At 43.8% G+C, this 20,997-nt stretch overlaps 1 protein-coding gene across 1 annotated transcript in view; it reads right to left on the bottom strand.

Annotated features, from left to right (window-relative positions):
* Window positions 1-20,997, bottom strand: part of atp8b1 (ATPase phospholipid transporting 8B1) — a 62,443-nt gene that overhangs the window by 12,918 nt on the left and 28,528 nt on the right. The window contains exons 5-21 of the mRNA XM_007903081.2: window positions 18,239-18,337; window positions 16,903-16,964; window positions 15,834-15,906; window positions 14,782-14,852; window positions 14,097-14,179; window positions 12,626-12,784; window positions 12,092-12,180; window positions 11,234-11,430; window positions 9,519-9,727; window positions 8,605-8,648; window positions 7,683-7,839; window positions 6,564-6,752; window positions 5,116-5,228; window positions 2,870-3,034; window positions 2,224-2,335; window positions 1,652-1,727; window positions 4-121 (exon numbers count right to left, since the gene is read on the bottom strand). Of these exons, the coding sequence (XP_007901272.1) occupies window positions 4-121; window positions 1,652-1,727; window positions 2,224-2,335; window positions 2,870-3,034; window positions 5,116-5,228; window positions 6,564-6,752; window positions 7,683-7,839; window positions 8,605-8,648; window positions 9,519-9,727; window positions 11,234-11,430; window positions 12,092-12,180; window positions 12,626-12,784; window positions 14,097-14,179; window positions 14,782-14,852; window positions 15,834-15,906; window positions 16,903-16,964; window positions 18,239-18,337 (2,016 nt within the window). The remainder of the gene's footprint in view (window positions 1-3; window positions 122-1,651; window positions 1,728-2,223; window positions 2,336-2,869; window positions 3,035-5,115; window positions 5,229-6,563; window positions 6,753-7,682; window positions 7,840-8,604; window positions 8,649-9,518; window positions 9,728-11,233; window positions 11,431-12,091; window positions 12,181-12,625; window positions 12,785-14,096; window positions 14,180-14,781; window positions 14,853-15,833; window positions 15,907-16,902; window positions 16,965-18,238; window positions 18,338-20,997) is intronic.

The following is a 20,997-nucleotide window of genomic DNA, read 5'->3' as shown; positions in this document are numbered from 1 at the left end:
TACCAGCCAGGATCCGGTGATGATGAGGGCGTGATTCTCCTTGCTGTCGAAGAAGGAACGAGCATGCTTGCCATCCGCTCTAGCATTCTTCCTATTCTCCTGCAGGGTGTTGAGAATGTCACTGAAAAAGGAAGAGAAGGGGCTCGGTTAAAAACTTGGCGAGGCATCTCCTTTGTGTGCCGTTACCTTTGCTGCCACCCAACACTCATGGACTAGACTCAATGATCAAGAACTTCCATAGTGTCTATACCATGAAATATCTTCTAGTCACACAACAACAACTTGTACTTATATATCAGCCTACATGCAGGTTAGCGGCTCAGAGAGTTTAACAGTGGCGGAGCCTGACTCCAAGCCGGGGAGGGGAGGTGGCCATAAGCAAGTCAAAGAGGAAGGTTTTCAGGCGGGACTTGAAAAAGGGGAGAGAGGGGGGCAAGGCAGAGGGATTGAGGGAGAATGTTCCAGAGTTTCAGGGCGTAGTGGCTGAAAGTGCGACTTCTGGCTGGTGGGGCGGAGGGTGCATGGTACAAGCAGGAGGCCGGTGCCAGTCGAGCGGAGGAGACGGGTGGTGCATTGGGGAATGAGGAGGTCGGAGAGGTAGGGAGGTACTAGAGAGTGAAGGATTTGTTGCATGCCTCAATGTGTCATGCCTTAACATTGCCTGCAGAGGTGCACAGATCCATACATATAATGATTGTACCCTCCTACCACCCAACTGGAGGGTAGAGCAAATGGCAACTAAATTGATAGTTGACCAAAGAAAAAAGCTACAGTACTTTTCTTTTCATACCTCTACTAGTTATAACCACCTAGGGTTATAATAAGAATAATCCTTGCCTTGTTATGTTGTTGAGGCATCTCAAAACGCTTCACAGGATATATTGTAAAGTGGAATGACTGTACTTTGTGAGCCGAACATGGCAGACTATTGCACACAGCAGTGAGCTACAAACAGTCGTAGATTGAGTGGTCATTGTTTTGTATTTGGAGGGATTATTATCCCCGGAAAGCGATCTGCCAAAATAACAGGTTATTAAAATATGGATATTGGTTGGGTTGGTTGTTGGAGCAGACTGAATTGGGGGCATTTCAAAGGGAATTAATAACATTCCATCAATTTCTCCTACAGAATATACAGTCAATTCACTTTACAGTGAATTCACCCTGATAAGGAACTATACCAAATTCAAGGATTATTATTACATTTAATGCATGATCTTTTATGTCAAGAGGACATCTCAAAGCGCTTCACAGGATATACTGTAAAGTTCAGCGACTGTATTTTTTCGAAAGTGACAGTGGTAAACAATTTGCACGCAGCAATGTCCCACAAGCAATGAAGTGAATGATCATTTTATCTGGCAAGTTGTTGAAAATCAGGAAAGGCTCCCTTCTCTTTTTGAATAGCGCCATGGAATCTTTAAAGTACACCTGGACAGGCAGATGGGACCTCAGTTTAACGTCTCATCTGAGAATGTAGCACAGCCTTGGATTGTCAGCATAGACTGTACGATTTCAAAGTCGTAACATGGGGTTGGAACCCACAACCTTCTGATTCAGAGGCCAGAATACTGCCGACGAAGCCAGGCACCAGTGCACAAGTTGGTACATCAGCAAACAATGCACATTTCAAGGTTAAGAATTCACTTACCCAATCTCCTCTCCGTAATGTATTGTCATTTCTTCGGTTAGCAGCCGACAAGAGTAACCAATATTTTCGGCAGTTTCTAATTGTTTAAAAACAAGAGAAAACAAAAATCACTAATTAAATCAACTTCACACGGCGTTATTATATTCAAACCACACCACATTTAAGAGTTTCAAGCTTCAAGGTGTAACACCCTTCATGCTACATGGGTAAAGGGTGTTACATAAATGCAAGTTGTTGTTGGAGTAGTAATTAGAATGTTATAGCACAGAAAGTGAGACCATTTACCCATTAAGTTTACACTGGCTTTCTGAATATTTAATCCCAAATACACGAGCCTTTCGGATAAAGAAAGCCCTTCATCTCATTTGGTCTCATCATTCCACAACAATAATAAATAATAACACTTTCATTTGCCTTACCACATTGTTGAGACGTCTCAAAGTGCTTCACAGACGTCCCTAAAACCGCATAGCTTACTGTTGATATCGCTATCTGACAAGCTTTCCCACTGAGCAAAAGGAGCAGAAACAATCTCAAATGCATGGTACTGGAGTTCCAACACTGGTAGTTACCTTTTTTGTCTCCAGTCAGCATCCAGATTTTAATCTGTCCTTTTGCGAGAGTTTCGATCGTCTCAGGAACACCATCTTGCAGCTTATCTTCTATGGCAGTGGCTCCGATGAGCTGCAAACAACAAGATTACATTTGTACAGCGCCTTTCATGTTGGGAGGACGTCCCAAGGCACTGGACAGTGTATAGCATTTCAGACCCGAGCTGGGGTCGGGGGGAGAAGGGAGGGGAGGGGAAGGAGGTGGTCGATGGCATGGTCGAAGAGGATGGTTTGAGGCGTGATTTGAAGGAGACTAAGGAGGGGGTGAGGCGGAGTGATTGGGGGATGGGGTTTCAGAAGTTGGGGGCAGAGTCGCTGAAGGCTCTCTCGCCAATGGTGGGGTGAGTGGGTATAGAGGCCGTCTTATTGGGGCGAGATCTCAAAGTGCTTTACAGATTTTTAAGTAAATCCTGTGATTGTAATGACTGCATTGCTTATGGTAGATTGACATTTGTCTAAAGTAAATGCAATGGAGTGCTATGTAGTGTCAACCTAGACTGTGAGTTCAAACTCCACACATGGGGTTTGAACCTACAGCCATTTGACTCAAAGGCAATGGTGGGACAGGGGATATGAAGCAGGCTACAAACAAAATATACACACGTACGTATAAATTGGTTTCAATTTCTTCATACACTTCGTCAAGTGCTTTTTCGCGGTTATTTGTGGAGACACTGGCAGCTGCGTATTTCTTGTTCCAAATTGAGTACTCAGCCTCGCTGATATCCTTGTAGGTTAGACACAGGGTTCTGAGGGTCTGAGTTGCAAAATCCTGCGAGAGAGATAGCAACATCAACACATTACACTTATACGGTGCATTTCACATCAGGAGGATGTCCCAAGGCTCTGGACAGTCAGGGAATTGGACCCGAGCTAGGGGTTGGGATCAGGAAGAATGGAGGGCAGGGAGGGTGGCCAAAGGCATGGTCGAAGAGGAGGGTCTTGAGATGGGCCTTGAAGGAGGCAAAGAAGGCTTCAAAGGTGTGGGAGCAGACACAAAGATTCTTCAGTTTTTTTCTGCTACTTTAGTTATTATTTTGGAGTCTTTGTGATAAATCTTGCAATCCAAATTTACGATTGACAACAACAATAACTTACACTTATATAGCACCCTCCATGGAGGGTAGCATCTCAGAGCTGTGGTGGAGTCTGACTCCAAGCCGGGGTGACGGGGGAGGAGGTGGGCGTAAGCACAGTTAAAGAGGAAAGTTTTCAGGTGGGACTTGAAAGAGGGGAGAGAGGGGGCAAGGCAGAGGGATTGAGGGAGAGTGTTACAGAGTTTTGGGGTATAATGGCTGAAAGCCCGACCACTGTTGATGTGGCGGAGGGTGTGAGGGACGAGCAGGAGGCCGGTGGCAGCTGAGCAGAGCAGCTAGGTGGGATTGGGGAGTGAGGAAGTCGGAGAGGTAGGGAGGTGCCAGGGCGTGAATAGATTTGAACACGAGTGTGAGGATCTTGAAATCAATCCGTTCGGTGATGTTGGAGCCAGTGGAGTCTGGCCAGAACTGGTGAAATGTGGTAAGGAGTTTGGTCCAGGTCAGTATGCAGGTGGCAGAATTCTGAATGAGCTGCATCTTGTAAATGGTGGAGCTGGGGAGATCGGGGAGGAGTGCATTGGTGTAAACAAGGCGGAAGGTGACAAATGCATGGACAAGGGTTTGGCTGCATTTGGAGTAAGGTACAGTCAGAGGAGGGCAATGTGGTGGAGGTGGAAGAAGGTGGTCCTGGTCAGGGATTGGATGTAGGGGAGGAAGGACAGCTGGGGGTCAAACTGGACGCCTAGGTTTCGCACTGGTTTGGTGAGTCTGAAGGAGAGCTCGGAGTTTAGATCTGCAGGTGTGAAGACGTTGACGGGAGCCAAGGAGTAACGGTTTCCGTCTTGTCCATATTCAGCTGCAGGAAGTTTATACTCATCCATGGCTTAATAATAATAATAATAATCCTTGCATTTGATATAGTGCTTTTCACGTCGGGAGGACGTCCCAAAGAGCTTCACAGAAGACACTGTAAAGTGAATTGACTGTATATTTGTGGGCGAACGCGGCAGCCAATTACGCACAGCAATGTCCCACAAACAGTCGAAGATTGAAAATGACCAATTTATTATTGGTTTTGGTTTTGGAGGGATTATTATTAGGCTCTGTGTGGAGTAAGGAAACTTGCCCAGGGTTTCGCCCTCTGCCTGGAATTGAACTCAGGTCTCTCGCTTGTCAAAGCGAGTGCTCTAACCACTGAGCTACAGGACTCCACGAATGTCTGCCAGACAAGCTGATAGAGCATCGGTGGACCTGGGGTTGGTACTGGAGGAGGCAAAGTAGATTTGTGTGTCATCCACATACATGTGGAAGTTTACCCTGTGTCTGCGGATTACATCACCCAGAGGGAAGCATATAGATAAGGAATAGAAGAGGGCCAAGGATGGAGCCCTGGGCTGACCGGCCAGGGGATGGAACGAGAAACCATTTATGAGATGAGATGGAGGAGCTTGGTTAATAGTCTAGGTTGACACTCCAATTGCGGAGATGTTGTCCTTCAGAACGCAACATGAAATTTGAACACAATGTTTCACAAACAGCCATGAAGTGATTGACCAATTTTATCTGAGTAATTATTGACCAGGAACTCCCCACTTTATTTTTTAAATGACTGCGGAACGGGCAGATGGGACCCCATTTTAATGTCTCATCTGAAAGACGGCAACTCAAACAACACAGCAACCCTCCTCCCCTTCCCCCCAGAACTGCACTGGAGCATCGGCCTAGACTACAAGTTCAAAGTCCTGACATTTATTCCCTTCCCTTCAATTATTCATTAATTTGTGCTCTGGAACAGACACACAGATGTCTCACTCACCACCAGTGCTTCTTCTGTACAATCCCTTTTTGGGTTGTTGGGATGTAACCTCTCATATATGACTGTGTCAGCACCTTTACAGTAGAGTTTGATATTACCATCTGGGTCTCTCACTGCAACGGAGTGGAAAGAAAAAGCCATCAGTCACCTCCGATCTATACAATAACCTTTGAGGAACATGACAAGTCACACGAGAGCTGGAAGAACGATCTTCTTAAGTGGTCTCCGATTTTCAAAAGCGAGACGAAGAGATACATATGTTTGGTTTATTCACCTCCTCAACTGTAAAACTCAAGGTGAGAAGAAGTAATGGGAGGAGATATTTTGTAACTAAATATGCATAATATGGTCAAATATTATTTGATTATTTGGAGGTAAAAAGCGCTATATCAAAAGCAAGGATTATTATTAATATTATAAATACAGTGCAACCTCACTATAATCTGGCAGAATGGTCTGTAATAAACGCTATCCAAAGGCAATGGGAATTTCTATTGTGATTCCGAGCAGAGATTAACACCAGCAGCAGGACTGCTTCTCCAGAAAATCAGCGTGAAGGATCCCTTGAGAGATTAATTACTAATCAAAAATGACTTAAAAAATCAGACTGCAAATATGAAACGGTTTGATTCCCGGCAGGGTGACACCTTGGGGCAAGTTTCCTTTCCTTACTTAATCATCCCTCAAGAAAAAAATAAATAAATTGGTCACTTCAATCCATGACTGTTTGTGGGAGACTGCTGTACGCAATTGGCCGCCGCGTTTCGCCCAAACACAGCACTAGATGAACACAGCCCTGTCAATTGTACACAACAATGTCCCACAAACAGCCATTAAAGGCGTGACCAATTTTATTTGGCAAGTAATATCGCCCGCAAAACATACAGTCAATCCACTTTACAGTTTATTCTGTGAAGCGCTTTGAGACGTCTTGAAAACATGATAAGGTGCTGTATCAAATGCAAGAATTATTATTGTTAATAGCCAAGTAATAACCCAGCTCCCAAAATGTTCAAGTAGAAAATGTCTTCAATCCAATTAAAAGACTAAATATTTCCATTCTACTGCACTCCAGTCAAAAGGAGTGAATATATATATATATAATAGTAATAATCCTTGTTTTTGACATAAAGCCTTTTCATGTCTTTGAGACGTTTCAAATATTGTAAATGTATTATATTGACTGTATTTTGTGAGCAAAATGCTCAACCGAATAGCTTGCTTCTGAGGCATATCACTAACCGGCATTTATATAGCGCTTTTCATGTGGGATAGTGTCTGAGCGCTTGAAATGGCGGAGCTTGACGCTGAGCCGGGTAGAAAGGGCAGATGGCCGTAGGAGTGGTCGAAGAGGAAAGTCTCTAGGTGCGACCTACTAGACAAGGGAACACAGAGGACCGAAGGCAGCCGGGTCTACAGGATGAGGGTTACAAAACCTTGACACTCACAAATGACAGACATTCTCTTGCGATCGCTGTTGAAGTCTAACATGGCCAGTACTTGGTAGGTCCTCTTTGTCCCCAGTTCACTGATTGTGATGGTGTTCTGTGTGCGGGACAGAAAGGCAAAGCCAAAATTCCGTGCTGCAGTGACCAGGGCTCCTTCATCGGGAGAGGCTGCTTGATAAACTAATTCGCCTGGTTTTGATGCACGCACGCACGCACACACACACACACACACGCACACACACACACACACACACACGGTGGGAGGGAAAAAAAAGGAAGAAAATAACTAAGGTTTTGAATGAAGAACAACAACAAATGACATTTGTGTAGCGCCTTTCACGTCTGGAGGACATCCCAAGGAGAAGAAGGTTCTTCTGAACATGGTAACAATGCCTGCGTGGGTGATGATGTGTCTGTGTGTGTTTGTTTCTACGTGCACGGCTGTGAGTGCAAGACCGCCTGCATTCGGGGACGCCCACATGCATATGTATGTGTATACACATGTGTATGCGTGGGCTAATCAACTCGTGGAACGTCACAATATTGTTTGCATACGATGTAACGCCTTTATCATGTTGCTGAAACGTCTCAAAGCACTTCACAGGATTTCAGCTGAAGTGTAGTGACTGTGTATTTTATAGGTAAATTTCGCGGTCAATTTTGCCAAAGAAGAAGGTCTTCAATCATGATTTTATCGAGGGGAATCAGGGGGCAAGATGGAGGATTCGAGGGAGAGAGTTCCAAAGCTTTGGAGATGCCCAGCCTAGAGGAGAGGGAGACTGTTTGAGGATCCATGAGAGAGAGAAGACAGGGAGCACTGTAGGAGAGAAGGATGGAGTGGGAGTAGCGCAGGGTATGGAATAGAAGTGGGGGCATTTTGAGAGTGGATGGCTCGATCGGGGCAGCAGCCAAAACACTCACACCGATTCTATATCTACCGTCTTCTTGGGCTGTGTATTCCATCTCATGTTTGGAGCAAGGCATAAACACTCCCAAATCTCCCAACCCCACCCCCCCTCCTCCTGCCCCCTTCCCACCCTCCTTCCCTCCCTCCTCCCCTCCCTTCCCCTCTCTCTCTGCGCTCTCCCCTCCCTCCCTCTATCCCCCAGCACAGCTTACCTTTGTTTTCTTCCACCATCACCGTGTGGCAGAGTCCGAGCAGTTTGAAGAATTCCTGTACCGACGGATCCTTTCCTGACCGGATCAGTGTAGGCAAGTAATGGTCATAAAACTGGAATTTCCCGTCGGAGTAACTGTTCCAGCTGAAGTCCACCAGCTGCAAGAAGACAAGGTTGGAAAGGCTTTTGATGAGGATTTAAAGTTCCTCCTCACAATGGCCAAGGGGTGGTTGGGGGGGGGGTAAAGTTAACAAGAAGCAACCAGCATTTATACAGCGCTTAACACCTCCTCAAACTCTTCCTGTGTGTAGCGAGTGTAGGGAGCGACTAAGTCAGTAGAATTTGAGAAGGTCACAAAGGTACTGTGGGGCGAGACTGTGGAGGGACTTGAAGGCAATAGTTGAGAATGGTTTGGGAAAATGGACAACAGTGTTACAAACATGAGCAACTGAGCTGAAAATGCTTTTTGGGCAGTGCCTCGCCCTGTCCTACACCTTGTTCACTGGCTGCTCTGTGGTGCCTGCTTCATGTCCCCTGTCCTACCCACGCCACTATCTACTCCCATCTCCGGAATGCTTCCAACTCGCTCCCTCCCTCACCTTCCTCAAGACCTGTCTCAAGACCTACCTCTTTCACTGGGCTTTCGGTCATCATCTCCCACCCCTGCCCGGGTGCAATGCAAATAAGGTTATTTGCCTAGGGATCTCCGCCTATCGTGAAAGCCGTGAATTTGTATATTGTATTAATCCCACTTTCCAACTCTTTCCTGCCAAGTCACTCATCCAATTCCTTTTTAAATGTTTTTAATGATCCAGTCCTCAACAGCTACTTGAGAGTCATTAATTCTACACCCCTAAGTTACTTCACAACTCCCCTTTCCCTCCCAGGTATATTTCTAAACTTCACCACCAGTTTCGCCTCACCTCTTTTTGGTCAGTCTTGTCTCCAGCAGCGTTGCACAATTCACCTGTAGACAGAAAAGGAAAGTCCACTGAGAACAAGAATACGAGGAACCAGCAGTACAACTTTTGATAAATCGCCTTATCTCGTCATCCAGACGTCCCAACGCACTTCACATAATATACTGTAAAGTGGATTGACTGTATTTTGTGGGCAGAACACAGCAACCAATCGCGCAGAGCAATGTCCCACAAACAGCCATAGAGTAATGACCAATTTTATTTGGGGGATTGTTGGCCTGGACACCGGAGAAACACCCTTCACTTTTCAAACAGTGCCATGGGATCTTTAACATCACCTGAACAGGCAGACGGAACCTCGGTGCAATGTCTCATCCGAAGGATAGCTCCCTCAACAATGCAACACTACTAGCGTTGCATTGGAGTGTCAGCTTAGACTGTGTGATTTCAAGTCCCGATGTGGGCTTGAACCCACGACCTTCTGACTCAGAGATAAGAGTGCTACCACTAAACCAGGCTTAATACAAGATAGTCAGGAGCAGATCTGATAGAGAAGCTTGGTTCTTTACTCAGAAGGTGCGAGAATGCAGAACTTACTGTTGGAAGCAGTGGTTGAAAGCGTCAACATGTTTATGAGGAAACTGAATGCCTATACAAGAGAGGGGGGATTAGAGGGGAATAGAGGGTTATAGGAGGGATGGGGGCTTATGTGGAGTATAGACACCGGCACGGACTAGTTGAGACAAATAGTGCTATAACATTCTATGTATTAGGCTGCCATCCCAGACCAAATATTACTTGCATTTGACAGTGCTTCATACCAAACTTTCTCTAAGCATTTCACAATGAGCTACTGAGGTGAGGTGACTTGTGGAGGTTAATGGAGCAGCTGATGTGTGAGATCTCCCTGTTCTTACCATACGCCCTGCCGTTCACGTAGCACTTCTTAAAAGCCATGATGTTCTGCGTGAGGGTGCCGGTCTTATCGGAAAAGATGTATTTGATCTGGCCCAGCTGTTCGGTCAGGGTGGTTGTCCTTGCTTTGGCCGGTGTGTCCTTCTCAGCGTAGTACATCTGCAGATCCCAATTTATGAAGTAGCTTTGTCCCAAGCGGATCACCTCAACACTAAGAGAAAGGAATAAGAGAGATCATGATGGAGGTTCGGATGAAGAAGGCCCATTAACCCATTTGATCTCATCCTAATAATAATCCCTCCAAAACCAAAAACAATAATAAATTGGTCATTTTCAATCTACGACTGTTTGTGGGACATTGTCGTGCGCAAATGGCTGCTGCGGTCGCCCACAAATATACAGTCAATTCACTTTACAGTGTTTTGTGAAGCACTTTGGGACGTCCTCCCGACGTGAAAAGCACAATATGAAATGCAAGGATTATTATTATTATCCTTCCTCAACACCTACCTTACCATCATCCCACTACAATTCTTTTAACCCACAATCTACTCAGTCAATTCACTTTACAATACATTCTGTAAAGTACTTTGAGACTTCTCAATCACTTGATAAGGAGCAAGGATTATTACTATTATCAAAATATATGAATCCCAGTGTCCTGCCTCAACCACTCTTCTTAGTAACCCAGTTGCCTTTGTCGATTATCCTCTGGGTGAAGAAAAGCTTCCCATTTTCAGTCCTGAAATTGCCCTTTGTAACCCTAAACCTTCAATTGCCTCCTTCAAGGCCCGTTTCAAGACCTTCCTCTTAAACTCACCTTTGGTCACCCTCCTACCCCTACCTTCCCAGCCCTCCAACTCTCCTGATCCAACCCCCAGCTTGGGCGCAAATCCTTGACTCTGTCCAGCTCCTTGGGACGTTCTCCCAGTGCAAAAGTAATTTGTTGCTGTAAACCCATGTTCTCTATTTTAACGATAAACTAGGAATGATGACAGTCAAGCTACGATTTTCCACGACACTCACCATTACTTCATTAAGAAGCTTGGATGATAAAGGCCCTTTTGATTCACCCCCAACCCACTTCTCATTAGACAAGCAGAATTTTTGAGACAGAATCAGGCCCAATGTCTTGGCCTAAACCATCTGCCTCGGTGAACGATGACTCTGACTCGTTAAGATCTTCAATACTTCAGTTTGCTTGCCCTTCTCCAGTGTGAAGCACCCCCTTACCCGCCTATCACCCCTAACCCATGGGAGAGTTCAGAGCAAACACCCCCGAATTCCCAATGAGAGGAAGATTTAATAATTTGGTCATTCAATCCACGAATGTTTGTGGGACGCAGCTGTGAGCAATTGGCTGTCGCATATCACCCACAAAATGTACAGTTTACAGTATATTCTGTGAAGTGCTTTGAGATGTCTCGAAGACATGATAAGGCGCTATATCAAATGCAAGTATTATTAAAATGCTCTTCATCTCTCCCCCACCTACAAAATTAATAACATAAAATAATATGACTTGCATTTGATACAGCACCTTATCACGTCTTCAAGACGTCTCAAAGCACTTCACAGAATATCCTGTAAAGTGAATTGACTCTGTATTTTATGGGCAAAATTCAGACCCAGCCTGGAATCCTGGAGCGAATTGTAACTCTTACTCCAATCCCACGTTCACCACCCCCTCTGCCCCTTGTGACTGAGATGCAATTACCTGACGTAGAGAGAAATGGGAACCATTGTGTTCATGACAATGATGTAGCCCCAGAAGATGAGGAAGCCTCGGTAAGAAGGGGAATCCGTTTTGCCATCATCGAGATACCAGGACCGAGTAATGTTGCCGATTTGGCTTTCCCAAAAAGTGTGGCCAATAGCGAGGCCGGCTGACAGGAGAATGAGGCAGAGAAAGATCTGGAAAATATATACATTGTATTAAATTTTGGTCAGCCTGGTATTGGTCTGACAAATGCAGGAACCCCATCCCTGTGCTTAAGAGTATCCAAACCAGGGAGTCCCACATGTGTGTATAAAACAAAAATTAAGTAATAATGATTTGGTCACTCAATCCACTACTGTTTGTGGGACACTGCTGTGCGCAATTGGCTGCTGGGTTTCGCCCACAAAATACACACTTTACAGTATATTCTGTGAAGCGCTTTGAGACGTCTCGAAGATGTGATAAAGCGCTATATCAAATTTCAAGGACTCTTCTTATTAATATTATAAATTTCCACATACAAATGTCTCTGCATTTATAATGGAATACACACACCCCCCTCTCTCTCTCTCCCTGGCGGGATACCACCCATTAATGTAGCTTTAGAGAGTATTGGGCGTAGGTTGGCGAGACCCAAGGATTGGGGGACCCCAGAATGTGAATTGGGGTAACTGCTGGAGATTGACCTGCTAAAGTCACTATTTTGTCATTGAAAGTGTTGTGTAACAAGCTTCCCTTAGCTTTTCCAAGTAGGACAAACCATTTTGCATAAAAAAGCAACATCAATTTCATGCCCAAAAGTGGGTGGAAAATGCCCTTGGAACCGCACATCCCCAAACAGAAGGTTTTTCTCACCGTATAAACCATATAATTCATTAGTTGATCGATTTTAGTCCTCTTGAATTGTGTCTTTCCTCCATTCCTCATTATTTTTGTGTCCTTTCCTGTAACACAGAGCAAAATGGTCTTAAAACTTAGATTCTTCAACAGTGTAGTCCTGTAGAGTATTGGTTAGCGCACTCGCCTCACAAGCGAGAGACTTGGGTTCAAATCCCGGGCAGGGCAAAACGTTAGGCATGTTTCCTTACGCCACATGCCTCTGTTTTACTTAACAGTAAATAGGAACCCGATTGTTAGTCGATTGGCAATCGGTTTCCTGGGGTAATAATCCCTTCAAAAAATAAAAATAATAATTTGGTCACTCAATTCACAACTGTTTGTGGGACACTGCTGTGCGGAATTGGCTGCCGTGTTTTGCCCACAAAATATACAGTCAATTCACTTTACAGTATATTGTGTGAAGCGCCTTGAGACGTCCCAACGATGTGATAAGGCGCTATAACAAATGCAAGGCATATTATTATTATTAATATTACTATTATCAGTAACCTGCATAGATGAGTATCCCATGAGAGATGTTGGTGTTGCGTACAGTACAGCCACGCAGGAGGATGTGGTCCAGACTGAGGGGGTATTTCTGGTCCCTCCAGGATAACGTTCCCACGAACTTATCCAAGCGATTGTTGGGCTCTTCGCACTCGATCATACCTGGTGGCAAAAAGAAGCAATATTTTTACGTCTATTTGTGTGTTGGGGGAGGGAGGGGGTTAAGATCATTCAACTCAGTGTACAGTAGCAAAACATGCAGGTGTTCACAAAGTCCTCTTACCCTTTTTTTTCTTCAATGAATTTTTATTTTCTGTTGCAAATTAGTTGAGTATAATAATGTCTGATACCAGACTTTCACTTCATCCATTGTAGACAATGGGCACCAAACATGGCAATGCATCATTATCTGCCACAAAATGATGGTGTTCTCACACACACAGATCCTCTGGACATCTTAGTACAGTTAAACACTTGCACTGAATACAATTAAGTACTTTTAAGTACAATTAGCATAATTCTTCATCATGTTTGAGTGGTTGGTCAGGGCACTGTGTCAAAAAAAAATATGGGGGTAACAGGACTTTGTGAACACCCCATATAACGGAATATTTAATCTGCGTCTCAGAACTTCATTTCACTCTCCCACCCCTCATTTTCTGCTCTCGATCCAACTTTCCTCCTTGAAGCCAAATTCCCCTCCTCAATTCTCATGAGTCATAATCTCAGGGAGTGGTGGGGGATGAAATACACACAAACCACATCAGGTTTCCTGATGTTATCCTCTTCCAATTTAAGATAATTGACAATTTCAAAACATTTAATAAGATTCAAAGCCCCCCCTACCCCTATCAACTCCTACCAAAATTAATCTCTCCCCCAGCCTCTATTGCCTGCCCACAAAGATACCCTTGACAGTATATCTTGTGAAGCCCTTTGTATATGTACGGATTATTAAGTGCTCTGAAGAAGAGCACTGATATAAAGATAACTCCTGATAACTTGACCCTGTTTTAACATGTCACTAACACTTCAGTCATCATATTGTCATCAATAACCCGGTCACATTTATAAGAACATAACACAGGGACAGGAGTAGGCCATTTAGCTCCTCGAGCCTGTTCCGCCATTCTGTTAGATCATGGATGATCTGTAACTCAACTCCCATCTCCTTTGTCCCATATCCTTTGATACCCTTACTGAACAAGTCTTGAAAATTTTAATGGATCCAGCATCCACAGCCTTTTGGGGAAGAGAGTTTCAGATTTCCACTAGCCTTTGTGTGACAAAATGCTTCCTGATTTCACTTCTAACTGGCTTAGCTTTAATTTTAATATTTATATATTTAACATTTAACTCGCCACTCCTGATAACTCGTCACTGAGCCCCTTTTCCCTTGGAGAGAGGAGTTATGAGCAATTTACAGTAAAAAACAAGCCCGAGGACCATTCAGCGCAGTGACTGAAAAACTCACCATCAAAAGATTTCAGACCCTTTTCATCCTTCATCAGCTGGTCTGTCACCTCCAGAGACATCTTAAATTTTAGGTTCGTTTCACTGCAAGAACATGGATTGAGATCAGTTCACAGACAGTAGCAGAGTCAATATTCTGATTTGTGTATCTTATACATTCTGTTCCATTGAGAAAGTCCATTCATTTTTTTTTGGTCAGCCGAGTGTCTGACACATGTGGAAACTCATTACCATGTTTAAGAGAATCCAAACCAAGCTGAACCAAACCATGCATCCCACCAACACATGGAAATCCCACAGATAGATTGTTGAAATGGAATGTGTGCTCTCTCTCTCTCTGGAGGGACGCAGACTGCTTACCTAATTCAGGAAAGTATTAGGTCCAGTTTGGGAAAAGCCAAGATTTGGGGACCCCAGAGAGTGTGTTGGGGTAAATGTTGGAGTCTAACCAGCTAAAACCACACAGCTTGCCATTGATAGCTGGCAATTCTACTCACATGTACAGAGTTACACAGAACGATAAGGCACAGAAAAAGAACATTTGGCCCAACTAGTCCATGTCAGAGTTTATATTCCACAGGAGCCCCCATCACTCTCATTTCTACACCCCCATATCTCCCGTCCTACCCCTCCAATCCCCAATTCATTGTGCCAGGCATCTCTTCCTCACTGTTGAGAATGCTTACCCATCGAGTTCAGCTGTTTCTACGTAACAAAGACTATTGGGTTCAGAGCTGGACAGCAGCAGTAGATCAGCCTAAACAAAGGAGATATAGAGAGTAAGTTAGAACCTACATCTGTTCAGATAGTCTCATTGGGTAGCGCTCTTGTAGCTGGGTCAGAAGGTGTGAATTGAATCTCCTCCCACGTTGGGGACACTGAGCTCAAAGTTTCAGCTGCCATCCCAGTGGAGAACTGGGGAGAGGTGCATTGTCAGAGATGCCGTCCTTCAGTTCAGATACTAAAAGGAGATCCTGTCTGCTTGTTCGAGTGGACCAGATTCTGCGGTGCTATTCGAAAAGGGTTTCTCCTGGCATTCTGGATGACAATCCCCCAGACAACATTGATCGTTTTACTCCATGTCTGTTTCTGGAACATATGCTGTGTGCAAATCTGATGCCATATTTTCCAAATGGACACAATCCTATATTTGCCTATTGACACACCTTACAGCAGCTATTCACTTTGGAGACAGATTAGCCTTGTGCTTGCCAGTTCCCATTATTTTAAAATAACTGATTTTCAGATTCATCAGGTTGCTATCAATGTCACTTCCTGCTTTGCCGTAGCAATCTGAATTTTGACAAGCAAACTGATCAATGTGCCTTTTGACCTGTAAATCAGCCATTCTAGCAGGAAAACCAACCAGTGAGCACGAGCAGCAAACAAACAGTCAATTCACTTTACAGTATATTCTGTGAAGCGCTTTGAGACATAACATAACACTAATAATAATCCTTGCATTTATTGCGGGATGCAATAATTCTTGCATCACTTCTCCGAGACGTCTCAAAGCGCTTCACAGAATATACTATAAAGTGAATTAACTGTATATTTTGAGACACCTCAATGACGTGATAAGGTGCTGCATCAAATACAAGAATTTTTTTATTATTATTATAACTATAACCAAATTTGCACTATGACAAAATGCTTTAAAAACAGGGCACTGGATTTTTGTTACAAAGCAACAACACTTTTTAAAAATTTTCAAATATCATTTATTAAATTCACTTACAGGAATAAAATCATCTCTTCGTAATCGCACAATGTCACCGACTTTTAAGTCCTTCCATTTTGATGGTTGAAAACTAAGTGGGGGTGAAAAATACAGTTAAGTCCAGTAATGGATCTCAGTAACAAAAATAGTCTCACTCTATCCCACTCTAATTTTGCATCTTTCGTGTTAAAAAAAAGGGCAACATTAGAATGGTGTGTGGGGTAGAGAGAAACAACAAAACAACAACAACTTGCATTTATATTGGGCTCATCAGTGTCCTAGATCGCTTAACAGTGGTGGAGCTTGACACCAAGATGAGGGCAGAGTGGAGGTGGCTGTAAGTACGATTAAAGAGGAAGATCTTCAGGTGCAATCTGAAGATGGGAAAGGAGGGTACGAGGCGGAGGGATTGAGGCAGAAAGTTTGAGAGGTTTGGGGTGTATTGGCTGAAAACATGTCTACCGATGGTGGAGCGGAGGAGATGAGGGCGTGGAAAGTATGATTACATTTGGTGACTCATTGAGGGAAATGTACCAGCGCAGGCCTCCCAATGAGATGTTAAACCGAGGATCCGTCTGCCTGTTCAGGTGGATGTTGAAGATCCCATGACACGATTCGAAAAGAGAAGGGTGTTTCTCTTTCCCAGTGTGCTGGCCAACAATCCCCCAAATAAAATTGGTCACTCACTCCTTGTCTTTTTTGTGGACACTGCTGTGCAGAAACTAACTGCCGCATTTTGCTCATAATCCATTTGACACTATATCATGTGAAGTGCTTTGAGATGTCTCCACGATGTGATAAGACATTATATCAAATGCAAAGATTATTATTATTATTATTACTGATATAATACAATTTAGATAGCACCATTCATGAGGGGATGACATCTCAAAGTCACTGATCGGGCAAACAGCCTCTCTGTGTGTCTTATGATTGATAAAGCAGAACTTGGCCCAGGAGCAAATCAATGGAGTGTCCCCATTAGCTGCTAATGTAGCTCTTCAAACCCAGTAATGTGTATAGTTAGATGTTTTCTGAACTCCTGCACTTCAAAGCATCAAGAGAGAAGTCAATAGCGCACACATACTTGCCATCCTCCAAAACCTCACAGGACCGGTTGTTGATTTCATTGTCCATCTGGTGCCGAGCCTAACGGTTAGATAGAAATAAAGAAAACACATCACACACTGAAAACGTGTTCTGCCACAAAGCCTCGCTCGTCAGAAACCCCTCTCCACATCTCTCCGCCCAGCACCCTTCCTTCCTCCCAATTTTCAAATTCGCCTTTCAGATTGGACTTTCAGTTATCTCCCTCTTCCCCTCCCATCCCTCCACTTGTTCCCCACAATGATGAGTTTCCACCATCCCTGCAAAGCGCTTTGTTGAGGCATAATCTTAAGTGAAAGGTGTTGCTTAAGCACAAGTAGCTGCTGTTGAAATGCATCTCAACTTGCTCTGTCTGTGTGGCCATCTCTACACACCACATGACGGAAACTCTTGTCCATGAAAGTTTCCAATTGACAAGAGATGTGAGAAGAATGAGAAACAATCACTGAGGACTTACTATACAGGTTACACTCACGCAGCACCTTTCGTGCCAGGAGAACGCCCCAAAGTGCTTCACACTGCTGGATGGGAACCCGAGCTTGCTGAAGAGGGTGTAGTGGTGAAAAGTTGATCGAAAGAACAGAAAAGTGGTGAGGTGGACTTTGATTGCATGGAAGCAGGGAGAGCGAGGGAGTGAGCAGGCTGAGGGATTATTATCCCCGGAAAGCCATTTGCCAATCGATTAACAACCGGGCTCCTACTTACTGCTAGGTAAAAAGAGACATATGGAGGATGGAAAATTGCCTGAGGTTTCGCCCTGCCCAGGAATCGAACCCGGTTCCTCTCGTTTTCGAGGCAAATTTTAAATTGACCTGTTTCCTAGATGCACCAAGTCATTTGGTAGCAACTGTATTTAATTTGGTGCAAACGTAACTTCCATTCAGTTAATAAAATAACCAGATATTACTGTGCCATTAGCACATAACAGTACTACCTGATGTGCACAATTGGCTGCCACAAAATATACAGTTGATTCTCTTTACAATATATTCTGTGGATCATCTCAAAGACGTGATAAGGTGCTGTGTCAAATGTAAGGATTATTATTATTATACTTTCATACAAGCCTATTACTATTGCTGCGAAAGGCAAAGTCCTTGAATGGCCTACAGCACTGTTTGACATCAGGTGGCACTGTTCCATCACCCTGGCTTCATTCAGACTTTTGCATTCAATGTTAAGTGCCTTCCATCCCCACTCATTCCTATTCAGAGTATCTGCACCAGCAGGAAGCAGTGAAGCAATGGGGATTTCTGCTTCTGACAAAACTCAGTGGTTGAGAGGGTGTAAGAAAAGGAAAGAGATAAAATACGTACAATGTCATCCACGAGATCTTTTATTGCTGTTATCCCCAGTACCACTACTAATGGCACCAGTGTTGTGTACCAAGGCAAGGTGGTAATTTGTGGAATGATCTAAGAAGGAAAGAAAAATATGCAATGAGTTCACATGGACAGGGTAGGATTATCCTGTTCAGCTGCATGACATCAGTTAAAAAGATGGGAGTTTCCAGCAACACCACCCCCAAGTCAGTCATTCAGTTTACCGTTTTTTGCGGGACTCTAGCTCTGTCACTACACTTGACAGCAATTGATTTACTTCTAAAGCGCTTTTGAGACCTGAACATTGAAAGGCACATTGTTCCATCTGCCTGTTCAGATAATAATAATCTTTGCATTTAACATCAGGTGGCACTCATGTTCAAGATATCTCAAAGCACTTCACAGATTATACTGTACAAGGAATTGAGTGCTAATTTTGTGGGTGAAAAGTGGCAGCCAATTGCGTACAACAGTGTCCTACAAACAGTCGCGGATTGAGTGATCAAATTATTATTTTGTTTGAAGGAATTATCAGTCCTGGAAAAGCGATCTGACAATTGACTAACAACCGGGTTCCTACTTACTGCTGGTAAACAGTGGTGTGTGGAGTAAGGAAACCTGCCTAACGTTTCGCCCTGCCGGGAATCGAACAGGTCCTCTCGCTTGCGAGGCGAGTGCTCTAACTAATACACTGCAGGACTCCACATGCATCTTACAATGCCATTCCTCAAGCGATATCAAATGCAAGGATTTCTTATTTATATTATCCTGTTCATCACAGATGTTGGATGCAAGATTAGAAAACAAGACATTGAGATTTCTGATAGGAGGAAAAGGAACATATTGCACATGGTGTAAAACAAACAAAGTCTCCAGTAGTCAGGTCACCTTTGTTCATTCCTGGAATGATGCATTAAGGCAGACCCAGGTGTACATGCCCATGGATTTCCTGCTACCATTCCATCGAGTGGCAGCTCTACACCAAAACTTATTCAATTTACCAAAGTGTCTAAGGTACCAACCAAATAGCGTAGATCGAGACTCCCAGTACGGAGCGCTGCATTGTCGGTGGTGCCGTACTTCAGATGAGACGCTAAACCAAGGACCCGTCTGCCAATCCGGCGGACGTTAAAGATCCCATTGCAGTATTTGAAAAGAGAGGGGGAGTTTGTCGGGTGTCCTGGCTGATAACATTGGTCATTCACTTCATCACTATTTGCGGGACTTTGCTGTGAGCAAATTGGCTCCAACAATGCTACACACCTACAGCACTGTATGAACGGGCATAGACTATGAAACCACTTCCCACTGCACTGGAATACTCCATCAGCCAAGACCATACGAGTGCAAAGTCTCAAAGTGGGGCTTGAACCCATAACCTTCCAACTCTGAGGATAGGACTACTGACTGAGCCTGGCGAACACATTAAGTGACAACTTGGGACGTCATCCTGATGTGAAAGGTGCTATACAAATGTCATTTTGTTGTTGTGGAGAGATAGATGAGTCCCAAATTAGACTCTTCACTGCCTAAAGCTAAACTTTTTTTAAAAAAAATATTAAAAATTAAATTGTGTATAATTTAGGAGATATTTTTAAATTTTAAATTAAACTCTAGAAAGTTTTCTATTTGGGTTGGTGTCATCGCAGTGACTTTAGAAAAATATGTGCCTTTTCGTAAAGAGAAATACATACATCCTGGAAAATAAAAACCTAAATGGGGTAGAGGAGCAACGGGACATAGGGGTACACATACACAATTCACTAAAAGTAGTAACGCAGTTAATAAGGCCATTAAAAAAAGCAAAGCAGGCATTGGGGTTCATTTCTAGTGGGATAAAAATGAAAAGCAGGGAAGTTATGGTAAACGTCTCTAGAACCTTGGTTAGACCACACTTAGAATAATGTGTGCAGTTCAGGTCCCCACATTATAGAAGAGATGTAGAGGCACTGGAGAGGGTGCAAAGGAGATTCACAAGGATGATCCCAGAACTGAGAAGTTATACCTATCAGGAAAGGCTGAACATACTTGGACTCTCTTCTCTTGAAAAGAGAAGGTTAAAGGTGACTGATAGAGATCTTTAAAATGATGACTGGTTTTGATAGGGTAGACATCGGGAAGATGTTTCCACTTATGGGGGAGACCAAAACCAGGGACCATCAATATAAAATGGTCACAAATAGATCAAATAGGGAAGTTAGAAGTAATTTCTTCACAGAGAGTAGTGGGAATGTGGAACATGCTACCACAAGGAGTTGTTGAGGCAAATAGCATAGATGTATTTAAGGGGAAGCTAGACAGGTACATGTGGGAGAAACGAATAGAAGGTTATGCTTGAAAGTTTAGGAGGAGGCTCATGTGGAACATAAACACCGGCATAGTTCAGTTGGGCCGAATGGCCTGTTTCTGTGCTGTATTTTCTAATGTATTCTAATGTATTCTAAATGGGCTGAGTGTAGGCGCTGGGATGAGCCAGACTAGTTTAAACAAGCCGTTTTGAAGACTTCGCTCAGAGTTACTTAACAGCAGGTTTGCAGATGAGGGGAATCCCGGGATACAGTTTAAAACTGAACTAGTGGACTGTGTGATTTTAGTGACTCATACCTGTCCTTGCACATTGCACAATCTATGCTTTCAATGTGAATGACTGTGAATTGGTTTCTTACTTCAAGGCTATCTCGGTGGGTGCTGGCCTGCTCCACATCCCCCGCCCTGTCCGCGCCACTATCAGACCTTTAGCCTTTCCGCCTCCA

The sequence above is a fragment of the Callorhinchus milii genome, unplaced genomic scaffold (genome assembly GCF_018977255.1).
Source record: "Callorhinchus milii isolate IMCB2004 unplaced genomic scaffold, IMCB_Cmil_1.0 Scaffold1, whole genome shotgun sequence".
In the NCBI taxonomy this organism is placed as follows: Eukaryota; Metazoa; Chordata; class Chondrichthyes; order Chimaeriformes; family Callorhinchidae; genus Callorhinchus; species Callorhinchus milii.
This window is presented reverse-complemented; position numbering and strand designations above follow the sequence as displayed.